The sequence below is a fragment of the Geotrypetes seraphini genome, chromosome 12, assembly GCF_902459505.1.
Source record: "Geotrypetes seraphini chromosome 12, aGeoSer1.1, whole genome shotgun sequence".
Lineage (NCBI taxonomy): Eukaryota > Metazoa > Chordata > Amphibia > Gymnophiona > Dermophiidae > Geotrypetes > Geotrypetes seraphini.
Genome location: NC_047095.1, coordinates 92,210,118 through 92,226,052, shown reverse-complemented (window position 1 = coordinate 92,226,052; position 15,935 = coordinate 92,210,118). Strand labels below are relative to the sequence as shown.

General features: G+C 43.8%; 1 protein-coding gene across 11 annotated transcripts in view; it reads left to right on the top strand.

The window, feature by feature from the left end:
• DARS2 (aspartyl-tRNA synthetase 2, mitochondrial) overlaps positions 1-14,213 on the top strand; it is a 102,779-nt gene extending 88,566 nt beyond the window's left edge. For all 11 annotated transcript variants that reach the window (XM_033917005.1, XM_033917006.1, XM_033917007.1 and 8 more), the window contains 5 exons: positions 1,207-1,359; positions 4,567-4,785; positions 11,054-11,164; positions 12,388-12,463; positions 13,154-14,213. In XM_033917005.1, the coding sequence (XP_033772896.1) occupies positions 1,207-1,359; positions 4,567-4,785; positions 11,054-11,164; positions 12,388-12,463; positions 13,154-13,323 (729 nt within the window). In that variant the 3' untranslated portion in view covers positions 13,324-14,213. The remainder of the gene's footprint in view (positions 1-1,206; positions 1,360-4,566; positions 4,786-11,053; positions 11,165-12,387; positions 12,464-13,153) is intronic.
• The last annotated feature ends 1,722 nt before the right edge of the window (positions 14,214-15,935 follow it).

Below are 15,935 nucleotides of genomic sequence, written 5' to 3'. Positions count from 1 at the left end.
CGAGTATTGTCCATTTACCCCCTCTCTCTGTTTCCTATCCGCTAGCCAGTTTTTAATCTACGTGAGTATTTCACCCACAATTCCATGGCTCTCAATTTTTCGAAGAAGTCGGTCATGCGGAACCTTGTCGAACACCTTCTGAAAATCCGGATATATAATGTTGACTGGGTCACCCTTGTCTATCTGCCTGTTGACTTCCTCGAAGAAGTGCAGCAAGTTCGTCAAGCAAGATCGTCCTTTGCTGAATCCATGCTGACTGGTCCTCATCAGATTGTGTCCTTCAAGGTGATCAATGATGCGGTCTTTTATCAGCGCCTCTACCATCTTTCCCGGTACCGAGGTCAGACTCACCGCTCTATAGTTTCCTGGATTGCCCCTCAAACCTTTTTTGAAGATTGGCGTAACATTCGCTACCTTCCAGTCTTCCGGAATCTTTCCCGATTTGATCAACAGATTAGCTGTTAGTTGAAACAGTTCAGCTATAGTCCCTTTCAGTTCCTTAATGACCCTTGGATGGATGCCATCTGGGCCCGGGGATTTGTCACTCTTAAGCCTATCAATCTGCCTGCATACTTCTTCTAGACTGACCGTCAACCTTGTCATCACCTCCAGCATATAGTCTGTTGGGTTCCGGTATGTTGTGCATATCCTCTTTGGTAAACACAGACGCAAAAAATGTGTTCAGTTTATCAGTGATGGCTTTGTCCTCCTTTAGCACTCCCTCTGTTCCGTGATCATCCAACGGTCCCACCGCTTCCTTTGCGGGTCATTTCCCCTTAATATATCGAAAGAATGGCTTGAAGTTTTTTGCCTCCTTGGCTATTTTTTCCTTGTAGTCTCTTTTGGCCCCTTTTACCGCTTTATGGCACCTGCGTTGATGCTTATTATTAAGACTTAGCCAACAGGAAAGATTTATAAACTATAAAGAGTTTTACCTCATGCCAAATTGTCATTTCTTTAATAAGACAATTATTTTTTCTGAGGCCCTCCAAGTACCTACAAATCCAAAATGTGGCCCTGCAAAGGGTTTGAGTTTGAGACCACTGGTTTAGAGGGAACACTGGATCCTTTGACCTCTGCTATATTTCATACAAGAATCCATTGCATGTTTCCTGCTATTATGTGGATATCTATTGTCACCTTCAAGTCTACTCTGTCCTAGTATGGCAATATTTATGTTTGTATGCTTATGTTCTTATGTAACAGGAAGTGATATCTTTGATTTTGAATTCTGACGGTACTTGGAAATCTCATCTGAGGAAATTCTTGAGTGAGGAGCAGCAGCTGGAACTTGCAAGAGAACTGGGAGCTGAAACAAATGACATGCTTTTGTTGGCTGCGGGGACACATGAGGCAGTGGTAGGAAAAATGTTTAATTTAGAAGCTTGCTAATTATTCTTCTAGGAACTGTTTACAATAATGTGCAGCATTAGAGAGGCAAAAATACATATAAAAATATATATCTGTATGTAATCACCAGTGTACTTCTCACAGAAAAAGTGTAGAACCACTGAGGAAAGATTCATACCCATTACCTTAGAAACATGGAACAGAAATTGTGTAGCAAGGTGCCTAAACAGGCAAGCCTCATAGGTTTGTGTATTGTGGTTTTTATAAAAGAAACACAACATGCACACACCTGTGTATCTTGCCAGTTTCAATTTGCTTATGTAGCTTTATCAAATAATCTTTCCCAAACATAGTTATATCTGCTGTAAGACTGAAGTAACTTTGTACATGTATATGCCTGTAGAAATCAGTGGATATACCATAGGCAGTGGAACGCTTTTTTGTTGGGGGGGCCCAAAATCTCTTCCCAGACTCCACCCAAGACCCATCTCTTTCCTTCCCACTCCATGCACCTATGCACAACAATTTTATTTTTCTATTCCCTCCCCCATTGGCAGCATCTCTCTTTCCCTCACTTCCCAGCACCCCATCCATGCATCCTCTGTCCTTCCCAACCTCCCTCCAGCCAGTGCAGAATCTATCCTTCCAACCATGCAACATCTGTCCTTCCCTGTCTCCCCCCAGCCTGTGCAGCATCTGTCCTTCCCAACCACCTCCCAGTCTGAGCAACATCTGTTCTTCCCTGCCTTCCCACCTGCCCTCCCATGCCATATCCTCTCCCTTTCCAACTATCCTCCTCCACACCACCCCCAAGTCCACCATCTCTGCCTTTCTCTTTCCGTCTTCCCTTCAAGTATCTCATTCCCCTTTATTTCACAGCACCCCACATCCAACTACTCTCTTTTTCTATTCCTCCAGACCATTGGCCACTAGTTCCCCATGCTTCTGGCCCTATAGGTCCTTCCCCTTACTCCCCACCTGGCACGTCTTTCCAACTCATTCTACTAAAAAAAAATAAACCAACAACCAGTCCTGGGGGCTTCCTGGCCCGGCATGTCCTCCCCCTTCACCTCCGCTCACGTTTTTACTACAGGGGAATGCCGGCTACTGCAGCGATTCTGAAACACAGCCTGCGGCCTCCCTCCCTGCGTCCCTTGTGCTGAAAAAGGAAGTTGCATCATTGGGGGGTGGAACACAGCACAAGGAACACGGGGAGGGAGGCCGCAGGCTGTGTTTCATTGTCTATGTTGAAGGCGACGGAACAGCACGTATAGCTGCCCTGTTCGTACCACCCCTCCTAACACCAACCCTGCTGCTCCAGACTTCCCCACACCTGCCCCCCACTCTCCCCCGTGTTGCTATTGTTTTAAATGTTATGGCAGCCGCAGTGCTGAATCCACCAGATGAGACTTCTAACCTCGGCTTGCCCCGGAACTCTTCATGTAGCAGCTGCCCACCTAGGCGGGAACAGGAAGTCGCTGCTGCAAGAAGAGCCTATCACCTCTTAACTTCATCCTATGCCTTCTCATTCCAGAGTTTCCTTTCAAATGAAAGAGACTCGACTCATGCATATTTATATTATGTAAGTATTTAAACGTCTCTATCATATCTCCCCTCTCCCACCTTTCCTCCAAAGAATACAGATTGAGATCTTTAAGTCTGTCCTCATACTCCTCTGGACCAATTCCATGCCATGTGTCAAAAGCACATGACATGGGCAGCCTATGATATTTTTGATATGTCTTTCAGGCCTCCATTATAGGTATGGATTTATACAGACCTGCCTGGCTAGAATGAGTGGTTTAGGAGGGAATGGCAGGCAGACATCCCTTGCCAGGGAGGTAACCTTTTTTGGTGACAAAATGGAGGAGGTCACAGATCTCATAAAAAAAAAAAAAAACAACAACCATGCTGATAGCATGAAGTTGCTTTCCTGGCCCACTCCCACTGCTGGGATGTTTTAGGGCAGAGGCCACAAGGTGATCCTACTAATCTCAAAGGCTCCCCTGCCTAGCATTCTTCCCAGTCTGCATAGAGTTCTTACTCCCATCCAAGGCAGCAGAAGGCTCAAAAGAGTCAGCTCCCCAGTAAAAGCCAGGGATAAGCTTTTTACTGGCTCCAAGAAAGCACTGCCACTACCAGTGAGAGGGGGGCTGAATTTGAATTTTTTTTCAAGAAAGATGTCCTCCAAAAGTTAACACAATATTCCGAATAGGGCCTAACCAGAGACTTTTTTCTTCTTCCTGTTATGCCTCTTTCTATGCAGCCTAGCATCTTTCTGGCTCTGACTACCACTTTGTCATATTGTTTCAATGCCTTGAGATACTCAAACATTATCATCCTCAGGATCCTCTCCCGGTCCATGCATATCAGTCTCCCACCCGTCAGCACATACAGCTCCTTTTAGTTTGTGCTTCTCAAGGTATCAATTTGCACTTCTTCACTTTCAATTTTAACCGCCAAACAATAGACCATTCTTCCAATTTTTGTAGATCCCTTCTCATATTGTCAAATGCCTCCAGGGTGCGTAGTCTGTTGCAAATCTTTGCCATCTGCAAAAAGGAAAACTTTTCCTTCTAACTTTTCAGCAATATCATTTACAAAGATATTGAATAGAATTGGCCCCGTTACTGATCAGGTTTCAGGTTTATTTAAAATTTGATAATATCGCTTATAATACTTTTAAGCGGTGTACATTTTAAAAACAGGGATATAATATTACAAATTAAGAACATAGACAAAATCAAATAAGGACCAACATGATACAAAAGGGTCAGGGGTAGAGCTACAATAATTATAGGAAAGAACAGGTATGGGAAATACAAGTTGGGTTAACAGGGAAATGTCTGGAGCCTCCTGTAATTTATATTTCTTTAGAAAAAGATGTTATTCAATTGAAGATTTAATTTTCAAAGGCATCTTTGTATAGGAAGGACTTCCGGGAGCTCTTGAATCTATCAAGATTTCGTTTTCCTCAGAGAAAAGAAGGCAAAGTATTCCATAACTGATCATCTTTCTTGCCTTAGAGTGAATTCTATTTACCTTCACCCTCTGTCATTTGTCAGTCAACCAGTTTCAAATCCAGTTCATCACTTTGGGTCCTCACTTCAGTCCGCTGAGTTTATTTATGAGGAACCATGTCAGAGGCTTTGCTGAAATACAAATAAACTACATCTCTGTATGCTCTTAGACTTTTTCTGCTTCTCTTTCTGGCAGTGTTCCGTTTTGGGGATGCTTCGACTGGAATGTGCCAACCTCTTAGAATCACATGGATTGGTGCTACGTGATCCTGCAGCATTTCACTTCCTCTGGGTTGTGGACTTTCCTCTTTTCCTTCCTCGAGAAGATAACTGGGAAGAGCTGGAATCTGCTCACCACCCATTTACTGCCCCCCACCCTGATGACACTGGTCTCCTCTATATTGAACCCAGAAAGGTAAGTAACATGAATGCTTCTTGGAACTTCCGGAAAAATCCTGAAATAGTAAATGAAGTTTCCTTTTCATCCTGCTAGACCTGTCTGGACCAGTTGGTTATGCGACCTTACCAGAAGATGAAGGCAGAGAATATGAACTTTCCATTGATATCACCATTATAAGGAATGGTGCAGCCTAGAATTTGTCAATATTTCTCTGCCTCCAGAAGATGGTACAGGTTAAACTGGTACAGCAGGAACTTTTGAAGAAGGGTTTCTCCCAAGGGTGCAGTCTATGGTTTGGTACTTTGTCCATGGACCTTTCCCTGGTGGAGCCTGGAGGATCTCATGCCTGCCATAACTCTGAGCCTCAGCCAACAGGCTCTCACTTGGTATAGCTAGCTAGCCATAGTTTCATGGGGTTTCTGCCAGGAGGGATGGGTGCCTTTCACCTCACAACACCCTTTCCAGGAGTACCTTTGCAATTAAAAAAAAAATATTAATTTACATTAGCTTTAGTTAGTTTGTCTTCTGAGAAGCAGGCACTGTGGGGCATATAGGGATCGGCAAATCAGTAGTGTTACTGGCTCCTACTGTTCAAATGCAATAGAGAAGTTGCAGTGCTTGAATTTTGACAGTGCCAGCTGCAGCTGTGTTAAATCTTGCGGGAACTGCAGCCATGTTGGGACCACTATGCTGTGCTGCAGGAATGAGGGCCGTTTCAGGTGGGGCTCAGGGTGCAAGAAAGTCAAGGTCTTACACTGGAAATGGGGCCTCGAGTTTACCAGGTTATTGTTGAGGGTCTTGGAAAGGCATTTGCAGATCTACAGGGACCCAGCCCTGCAAGCCCTGTGGCGGTCCAAGGTGTGATACCATCTATAAACCAATTTAATGGCATTTTCCTTGAAAGTCACTGCCACAGAGGATTTCAACAAGTCCTGTTCGATCGCTGTTCATGCTTTGTCCCCTAAAACCACCCCATCTCCTGTTCCCAATTACCCCTATGTAAGGGGAAGAGGCCAAATAACAATACAGACAAGAGATAAGACCCTTAGTGCTAAGAGAGGTAGCACACAAGTCATCCTGCTTAATTTTTTCTTTTCTTGACAAAATTTAATCCAAAGGAATCAACATATAAAAACCTAAGATTCTGATCAGAACCAAGATCTAAAACAAGCATAAACAATACATTGCACTAAACAATTTTAAATTAGGGAATCGGCTGCTGTCCAGTATAAATAAAATTAAACCTCCCAATACTAATAAAATGGCTAACTCCAGATAGGGCCAGATGAACCAATAAATAATAGGGAATAGAGTCCTCAGCCAGTGTTCTCCCCAGAAATTTTTTCTAGCCGGGTGGCATGAAAAAGTAGCCGGGTGGGGTGGGGCGGGATGTGGAAATTTGTTGATTGGGAAAATTAAATGTGTACTATTTTTATTAGTTAATTATTATTATTTTCCAATGCTCAATATGAGTTCCTTTTTTAAGGTTTGACACTTGTGCCAGAATATTTTTACTAAATTTAAGAAGTATCCAATTCTAGACATGAATAATTAGATATTCGCCCTCTTTCAAATGGTATAGAGGTTTAAAAAAGGGAAATGCGTTAATGAAGTCATTAGGTTCAATCTAGCCATTTATTTTTGCATGAATTTAAACAACTAAAAAAAAAAAGATAAATATAGTTCATTCAGTCATACAAGAAACGGCTCTAATAACCTCTAATAATGTTTTGATCACTAGGTTCCTTGCTGAGGTCTCACTGAGGATATGAAATAGATGCGATCCCCACTTTTAGACCTCTTCCACATAATTTATGGAGAGGTGTTACTGAGTCTTGAAGGAGACCTGTGTGATTGCACTACAGCAAAATAAAAAAGTAGCAGATAAAGATCAAAGTGAGAGCTAGGGCAAAACAGTTTAGGTAAAGATGCAGGTAATAATTAGCAATGTATTAAAACTATTTTATTTTTATTTGCTTATAATGTCATTTGAAAGCTGCTTAATGATAATACAACCTTAATTTAATTCTTTATTGTGTGTGTGTGGGGGGGGTACAACACCTACGTCAACAGCAAAGTTAGAATAAGGTCATTAAATCCAGTGGTGTCCCTAGTATATATGATAGCCAGTGCTGATCATTTTTTAACAACCCCCTCCTCTATATAAAAAATATATTTTTAGTAATAATCCATGAGTCACACAACAAGGGTACACCTAGGAAAAGGCAACATCTTAAACACAGCAGTGAGCACTAGAACATCAACACACGCATTGTAAAACTAAACAAACCAGATCCTACACAGTCAATTGATCCTGTAGTCGATGCTAACAGAAAGCCATATCCTTTTCATATACACAGACAGATACACCCTCGCCCAATATGGAATAACCACAAACTAAAAATAGAAATATGTAGACAAAAGTTAAACTGAACCAAGAAAACAGACTCTGCATACAATGCAACACCACAGAAACAGTGACACGTCCCCTAATACTGTGCAAAATATAAAGACAGTAGATGTAAATTTGAAAAAACCGCTACATAACAATCGCAAGACCTGATATTGAAGACTGTTATTCATGCTGTTCTGCTGATCTGGCCTTAGAATCATACCAAATCAAGCAAAGCATACCTACTACATGATGACTTAATTTATACTAGCCTTTGGACAAGTCATTTAGGTAAATAGGTGGTGTGGTCAATTTAAAAATAAAGGGAACACATTTGATCTTTAAAAAAAGAAAAAGGGGAGTTGCAAGACAAAATGCATTAAACAAAAAAAAAACAGCAAAAGAATGCAGTAACAAAAAATTGTTACTTTGAATGCTGCTTGTTATAGGATATACCAGGGGTGCCCACACTTTTTGGGCTCGCGAGCTACTTTTAAAATGACCAAGTCAAAATGATCTACTAACAATAAAAATTTAAAAAACATAAAGCACACTGTACGTAGAGAAAATGTTAATTATCATTTATATTCCACGGGTTTTCAAAGAGGTCAAGGCAGCTGACTTTATGCAATGTCACTTCAGTAACAACTATACAAAAAATAGACAAATATACTCCTCCCTTTTTACTAAACCGCAATAGCGGTTTTTAGTGCAGGGAGCTGCGCTGAATGTCCTGCACTATTCTCGATGCTCATAGGCTCCCTGCACTAAAAACCACTATTGCGGTTTAGTAAAAGGGGGCCATCGTGCAAAATATAGACATCAGAAAAAAATTCTCAAAATGGACACATTTTGATCACTAAATTGAAAATGAAATCATTTTTCCTACCTTTGTTGTCTGGTGATTTCATGAGTCTCTGGTTGCACTTTCTTTTTCTGACTGTACATCCAATATGTCTTCCCATCTTTCAGCCTCCTGTATGCTGCTTCTCCTCAAGACCTCATTCCCTCTCCCAACTTTTTCTTCCTCTTCCCCTGCCCTCCTCCGTCTTTCTTTCTATCTCCCTGCCCCCCCTTTATTTCTGTATGTATGTCTGTCTCTCTCCATGCCCCCTTTCTTTCTTTCTCTCTCCCTGTTTTTCTCTCTCCATGCCCCCTTTCTTTCTGTCTCCCTGTCTTTCTCTCTCCATGCCCCCTTTCTGTCTGTCTCCCTGCTCTCCCCCAAGCCATCGCCGCCATTGGGGAACAGGCCGCCTCCACCGCAGTTGTCATCAGGGAACAGGCCGCTGCCGTAAAGAGGACACTGAAGCGCTGGGCCAACCAATGTTCCCCACCCAACGTCAATTCTAACGTCGGAGAGGAAGTTCTGGGCCAGCCAATCGCTGCCTGGCTGGCCCGGAACTTCCTCTCTGACGTCAGAATTGACGTCAAGTGAGGAATGTTGGTCGGCCTCCTTCAGCATCCTCTTTACAGGGTCGGGAAGCAGGTAGAACGGAAGACAACGCGAGTCTATCACGGAGCCCGAGATGGGCTCCGCGATCGACTCATGTTGTCTTTGCAATCTACTGGTCGATCGCGATAGACTTTTTGGGCACCCCTGGGGTATACGATCACTCAGCTGTAATCCTAATACAGTAAGACAAGATACCAACTTCCTCTGCCTCAACACTAGAATTCACTTATCACTATGTTCATGTACAAGCCAAGAAAATAGGTCGACAGACAGAGATAATACTTATGTCAATGAAAGAGCAACTGTATTAGGCACCATTTGCAGTTGTCTTCATGAAAGTAAAAAGAGCCAATGGGCAGTTCAACGGGTAGCACTATATTACAAGAATAAGCTTTTAAAGGAAAATATAATGCTCCCTCAAATCAGATATGATTTGGCAGAAACAATATAACACCTCCATTCAACCTTAATAGCAATACTATCATTTTGTTTTACAATATTTCACATTATCAGAGGCAGAAAAAAGTTCACCTTTCTCAATCTTCTTCTTCCCCTTTGCTTTATCTCTCTTTTCTCTGATAAAGTAATGTGGCTGCTATCAGCTCGTTACACATAATTAAGGACCAATACAAAGTAAATACTGTACAACAACTTCTTGAATTTAGTATAGTAGTACAGTACAGTGCTTACCACAGGCCAAAACTGGATTGGGTGTTCACTGCCGAAAACGAACGAACACATGTATTGTTAACCCAATAAGAAACGTGTTGAGTTTCTTTCCTTTTTTGGGGGGGGGAGGGAGAGAGGTAGAGATTTTCCAAATTTGAACATAAATTCCTCCAAAGGCTATTTCTCGTTTATAGAGCTTGTCATACCTCGAAGCCCCTTCTCCATAGGGGGGGGTGGATGGGCTTCTTTTGCATTGTTACCTTTTCCCTCCAGTTGTGTTTCGTGCTCACCTCCTGCCTACGCTGCGCGGGCCATCTCACTCAGTTGCGTGGGCCCAAGTAACAGCAGCAGTCACCCGACTTTACCCAGCGACATCGCGACCCCGCGCTACTCTACAGCAACACCACCTGCAACCATCCTCTGAGCACCTAAATCCAGCACGCTCCAGCGCCACCTTCCGCCGATTGGTCAGCCCGACAAGATACCTAACCCAGTAGCCAATCAGCTACGCCCAGCTTCTTCTAGGCCATACATGTGCGTCGCATCGCTTTACGTAAAAAGTCCAGTATGGGATACATACAGCCTAGGCTCAGACCGGCCCACTTTCTGTTTCTAACCTGCCGGGCGGTCATCTAAATTAGCCGGGCGGAGCGCCAGGCTAAAAGGCCCTAAGGAGAACACGGCTCAGCATTGACTTAAACAAGACTCTAATAAGTTTCAATGTGTAATGTACTATAGAGGCAGTCTGTTGGCCTCTTCGAACTTCCTGCTAGCACAGGGGTGGGCAACTCCAGTCCTTGAGGGCCAGAATCCAATTGGGATTTCAGGATTTCCCCAATGAATATGCATTGAAAGCATTGCATGCAAATAGATCTCATGCATATTCATTGGGGAAATCCTGAAAACCCGACTGGATTCCAGCCCTCGCGGACCGGAGTTGCCCACCCCTGTGCTAGCACCTACTTATGTTGCCATTAAAACACATCCCTGGATTCCTATCCAAGTTTATTTCCCATCCACTGCTCTCTGTGAGTCAAAACATGTCAATAAACCAGGTATAATTTATATCAAAAAGAATTATTAGTTCCTATAACTATAAATGAGATACATATTTATCAGTGGGTTATATATACCAATAATTCTTGCAGCTTGGCAGAATAAGGCGCTCAACAAGTTGCTCCTTTTCACTTTCTTCCTCAGGAACCCATGATGTTCTGATGATATGGAGATTTTTGTGCGATTTGTCCACTATAGTCACTTAGCATAAGCAGACAGCTTGGTAACAAATTATGCATTTCATTATTCAAGGTCCAGACAGGCTTCTAAATCTTTGTAGCATAGCCACTGCTCACACAGTCACTCTGGGATACAGTCAGGAAGCACAAGATTGTTGCATAACTCAGGTGCTAGCACAGGGGTGTCAAAGTCCCTCCTCAAGGGCCACAATCCAGTCGGGCTTTTAGGATTTCCCCAATGAATATGCATGAGATCTATTTGCATGCATTGCTTCCATTGTATGCTAATAGATCTCATGTATATTCATTGGGGAAATCCTGAAAACCCGAGTGGATTTTGGCCCTCGAGGAGGGACTTTGACACCCCTGTGCTAGCAGGATAGTGGAGCTTGCAACCTGACCCTCGTGTAAACAAATAGGATTACTGAATGATGGGTAAAGTAAGATACACTGCTTTACTTTATCCAGCAGCTCATGATGCTGAATATCTAGTTATATATCCCTTAACAAGATTTTTGGTTGGACTTTCTGCAGGTACGTGGGCAGCACTATGACCTTGTGCTGAATGGCAGTGAGATAGGGGGTGGCTCGATCCGAATTCACAAAGCAGAGATGCAGCATCATGTCCTTGAGAATATACTGAAGGTGAGAACTGACTGAAAACACAATTTTTTTGCTGGGCTGTGTCTCATTGCTGGATATTCTAAAATGATGTAAAAAAATCTATTCCATGTAATGAGAGAGGAAAAGAATGTTCCATTATAGTAATGAGTGTAAAAAGTAGAGTATGAATTCATGCTCTGGTTCATAGACCAACCCACATTTTGAATAGGAACCTGTGACCTTGGAGGAGAACCTGAAGCACTGAGAGGTCATTGGCCCAGGTGGTGAGTACAGTGCACTGCCATGTTGGGTCTTCTGCTCTTTGGGGTGGATGCTGCATTTGCAGCCATTTGGGAATAGGATTCAGGGCCCTGGGTTCTGGAAGAAGCCCAGCCTGGCCTAGAATTGTGCTGTAGACCAAGTGTGTTTGGGTTAGGGATAAAAGGTGGATATAAAACAGGGAGAAACCTCCTTTCAGCTTCCAAAGGAGCAGGAGGGGAACCATCAGGTTAATCACAAATTACAAACTATACAGCAGTGCCCAGAAAGGGCAACTATTTATATATAGCTGTTCTTAGAACATAAAGATTAAGAATAAATTTTTCTCAAGATTTATATTTTTGGTGCCATCTTCTCTGCTGTAACATGTTGCTGTTTCTGGATTTTGTTGTAACTTGATTTTCTTTGGAACCTATTACTTTGATTAGATGTCTTCTGAAAATCAAAGATGGCTGCCTAATCTGGCAACATGTGATAGCAATAACTTGGGAGTTTTTTTTGTAAATCTCTGCACGCCTTTGTCCAGTCAGCCAGGGCTGCTGGAGTTTGAGCTGGGAACTGAATCAAGAGGTGACCTATAGATGCATCTCTTTACAGAACCTCTTCCTAACTGTCAGTATTGCAAAGAGATGCCAAATGGTTCTAACCATCCAGTAACAGTTTTTAGCAGGCAGACAAGAAGAGAAACTCAGCATTTTTACTGGGGGGGGGGGGGGGGGGGGGGGTTTGCACGCTAAAGAAACACTGTTTCCCTGTTGTTCTCTTGCATTGATAGTGTTCATACCTATAGGAGCATTTCCTCTACAAAATAAAGGCAGAACCTCAGGTGAATACTTACCACTGATTTGTCAGTGAAGTCATATGTCTTTTGGAAGATTTTCCTTTTAACATTAGGAATGCTATTTTTACTAAGACTTTTCCCACATGCTCATAGATGCAGATATCCTCAGCCACATTCCTTGATCCTTGTGCTCTGTTATTTTCAGGAGGATTCTAGTCTGCTTTCCCACCTATTGGAGGCTTTGGAGTCTGGAGCACCTCCCCATGGGGGCATCGCTTTAGGTAAGCACAACAGGATCTTCTTTGCTTTAACAATGAGAAGTGCCACTGGCAGGAGTAGTGTGAGACAGTACTACATGCCCCCTTCAGCCCTTGAGTTTGATCATGGATAACATGGATGCCAGTTATGCCAGATGCTTATACTGTCCACTAGAAATTAGGCAGTTAACAGCAACTTATTTCACCTAGGACACAAAATAGCCTGTAGAAGACAGTCATACCATTCCATCACTACCAGCCCCAAATTTTGTAAGTGAACTGAAGGTAAAAATACATCCTTGTACCAAAACCCTGAGCCTAGAAAAAGAGCAAGGTAGAAGCACAGGCAGCAGGGTGACCTAGGCTCCAGTTGTCATTAATATTTGGCACTTAGCCTTGCATTCCATGGACTGTACAGCTTCCACTCTCACATTAAAGCAGGCTGGGATTCTATTGACCAGTTCAGGGAGCATGTCTGAGAGGGAGGGAGGAGATAAAAGGATCTCTAGCTGGTTGCACGACTCCTACTGGGGTAGTTGGGACCTGAGAAACACAAACACGCACATCTAGGGATGGATGGGAAAGACAGAAGGGGCACAGTAGTGCGGGGATCCCCAGCTTTTCAGTACTCTCTTGATTAGGTATCCCAGACATGCACTCAACTTTCTAGGACAATCTTGGCTCTTAGAAAAGTACCTTGTCTTGTAACTGTAGGTCTGGATAGACTGATCTGTCTCATCGTTGGAGCTCAGAGTATTCGTGATGTTATTGCCTTCCCCAAAACATATCGTGGACGTGACCTTATGTGTAATGCTCCAGATACGGTGTCCCCTGAAGAATTAGAATCATATCACATCCAGGTCAGCTGGCCTGCAGACTCTTAAGGAGGAGGAGGACTGAGCTGGAGTCTGTGGAAAGACTAATGGTATTGAGAGATGAATCTTAGCCCTCTCCCTCTCAGGCATCATCGATCAATGAGGAGGACTTCAGCCAATCTGGCATGTGAGGATCTGGGGCACAGATCTTGGAGGACATCATTTGCATCATGTAAGAAGGAAAAGTAACCAGGCAAAGGCAAGGTGATGAGCATAATGGAGAAATAAGAGAATGTTTATTTCAAGATATACAAGTATCTCATCTGTGGAGATCATCTAAATCAGTAATTAATAATTACCCATACAGTAGGTACCTACAGTAGTTCCTCAGAAGTTATCTGAAACTATTAAGTTCTTAGGATGAAAAGATTGGAGGCTGCATGTTCAGAGCTCTGACTCTGCCTACCCCAAAATCAGTTTTGTGATCTTTCGGGTGGGGGATGGGGGGGTTCCCTATGATTTTTACAGGCTTTTGGGTGGGGGAGGTTATGAGTTTTTTTTTCTTGAACACACACCATTTTTTCCCCCCAGGGTCAGGTACAACCTACATTCTTGTCTCTCACTGACTGCATTGAGTTCTTGTCCCTAGTGGAGGGATGGGGATGTTGTCATTTCTGCACTGGGCTTTTGAATCTCAGGCCCTCTTTTATTAAGGTGTGCTAAGTGTTATAGCGTGCGCTAACTGCTAACACGTCCATAGGATAACATGCACGCGTTAGCGTTTAGCATGCGATAATATTTAACGTGCGCTAAAAAGCATACCGCACCTTAGTAAAAGAGGGGGTTAGTTACCTAATTACTAGACTGAAAGATTTACTGAACTGTAAATAGATAAAATTGTGGACAGTTAACATTATGATCCCAACTTGGTAAATTAAATACGATTTTTATTACTTTTATGCTGCTGGATTCAATCAACTCCTTTGAGACCTGAACATAAGAAGCGCCATCTCCGGATCAGACCTTCAGTCCATCAAGTCCAGCACACACGGAGGCCCTGCCCAGTGTATACCAGGCGTAATTTTAGTCACCCATATTCCTCTATGCCTCTCGTAAGGAGATGTGCTCCAGTTTGCTTTTGAATCCTAGGACCGTCGATTCCGCAATAACCTCCTCCGGGAGGGCATTCCAGGTGTCAACCACTCTCTGCGTGAAGCAGAATTTCCTGATATTTGTCCTGAACCTGTCCCCCCTTAGCTTCATTCCGTGTCCTCTTGTCTGTGTCAAGTTGGACAATGTAAATTATTTTTTTCTGCTCTATTTGTATACTGTGTACCAAGGAGCAGCTCCTTTCACCATAAAATTCCTGTCAGATGCTTATTTCATTATTTTTCATTGTGAATACTGAGCATACCTGTGACTCTAGAATACCAAGACTACTCTCCTCATTTATTTATTTGTTCATTTTTATAGCCCGTCCTCCCCAGGAGCTCAGAACGGGTTACAAGGATACATACACAAAGTTTTCTGGATCAGAGATACATACATTACAGAGTCAATAATATGCTACAGGATCAAAACACTCATTGCCTGTTTTCCAGAATTAATACACACGAGATGAGCTGGCTTGGTAGCACTGCCCTGCACAGTGACATGGCTTTGATTCCCGGGTTGGCTGGGATGTAGAGGCAGTGTTCACAGCTGCTGGTATCATGCCATCACAACACCTAGTGGCTGGAATTTAGATCCATAATTGCAGACACCAGTACATTTATTTATCCCAGGACAAGCAGGCATGATATTCTCACATGTGGGTGACGTCATCTACGGAGCCCCAGCGCGGACAGCTTTTCAAGCAAACTTGATTGAAGTTTCAAGTTTGCTACACTGCACCACGCATGTGCATGCCTTATTGCCCACTAGAGGGCGCATCCCCACCTCGTGGTCCTCAGTTCATTCTCTTCCACGGAGCCAGAAGCCCTGTGGAAATTGTGCTCTTAGTTTTGCCTTCTGTCACCGCGGCTGTGTCTCTTTTTTGACTCGGTCGCTGTGTTTCTCCTTTTTGTTCTTTTATTTCTTTCAGTTTTCGTCGAAAAAACAAACAAACAAAACTTTTTCGTTCGGCTCCGGGGGCTCCCGGTAGCCGCGGCCGCGGGACCTCGCTTGTTCCCGGCCGGTTTTTGGGCCCATGTCCCGTCCTGTGACGGGCTTCAAAAAGTGCACCCGGTGCGATCGGCTTCTTTCTATTACCGATCCTCACTGGTGGTGCTTGCGTTGTCTGGGCCCTGAGCACCCCACCGACACTTGTTCCCGGTGCTCCACTTTTCAACGGAGAGCTCTCTGCCGCCGTCAGGCTCCTATGGCGGAGCTCTTTGCAGTGGACACCGTGGTGGGGAAGGCCTCGACGTCGGCCTCGGCTTCGGCCCCGGCCTTGACCTCGGCCTCGACTCCTTCGTCCTCGCCCCGGGAGCCCTCGACGTCGAAGTCGGTGTCTTCGACTCCGAAGTCGGCGAAAGGTAAGTCCTCACTTCCTTCTTCACTTTCAGGCTCGAAGAAGCCATCCTCGAGTTCCTCGGCGGGGGCGTGTGGGTCGTCCTCGGCCCCGCCCCGAGAGCCGAAGTCGGGTGCCCCGCGGGAATACTCGATACCGAGGTCGCCCTCGAGGGAGCACCCGACGGCCC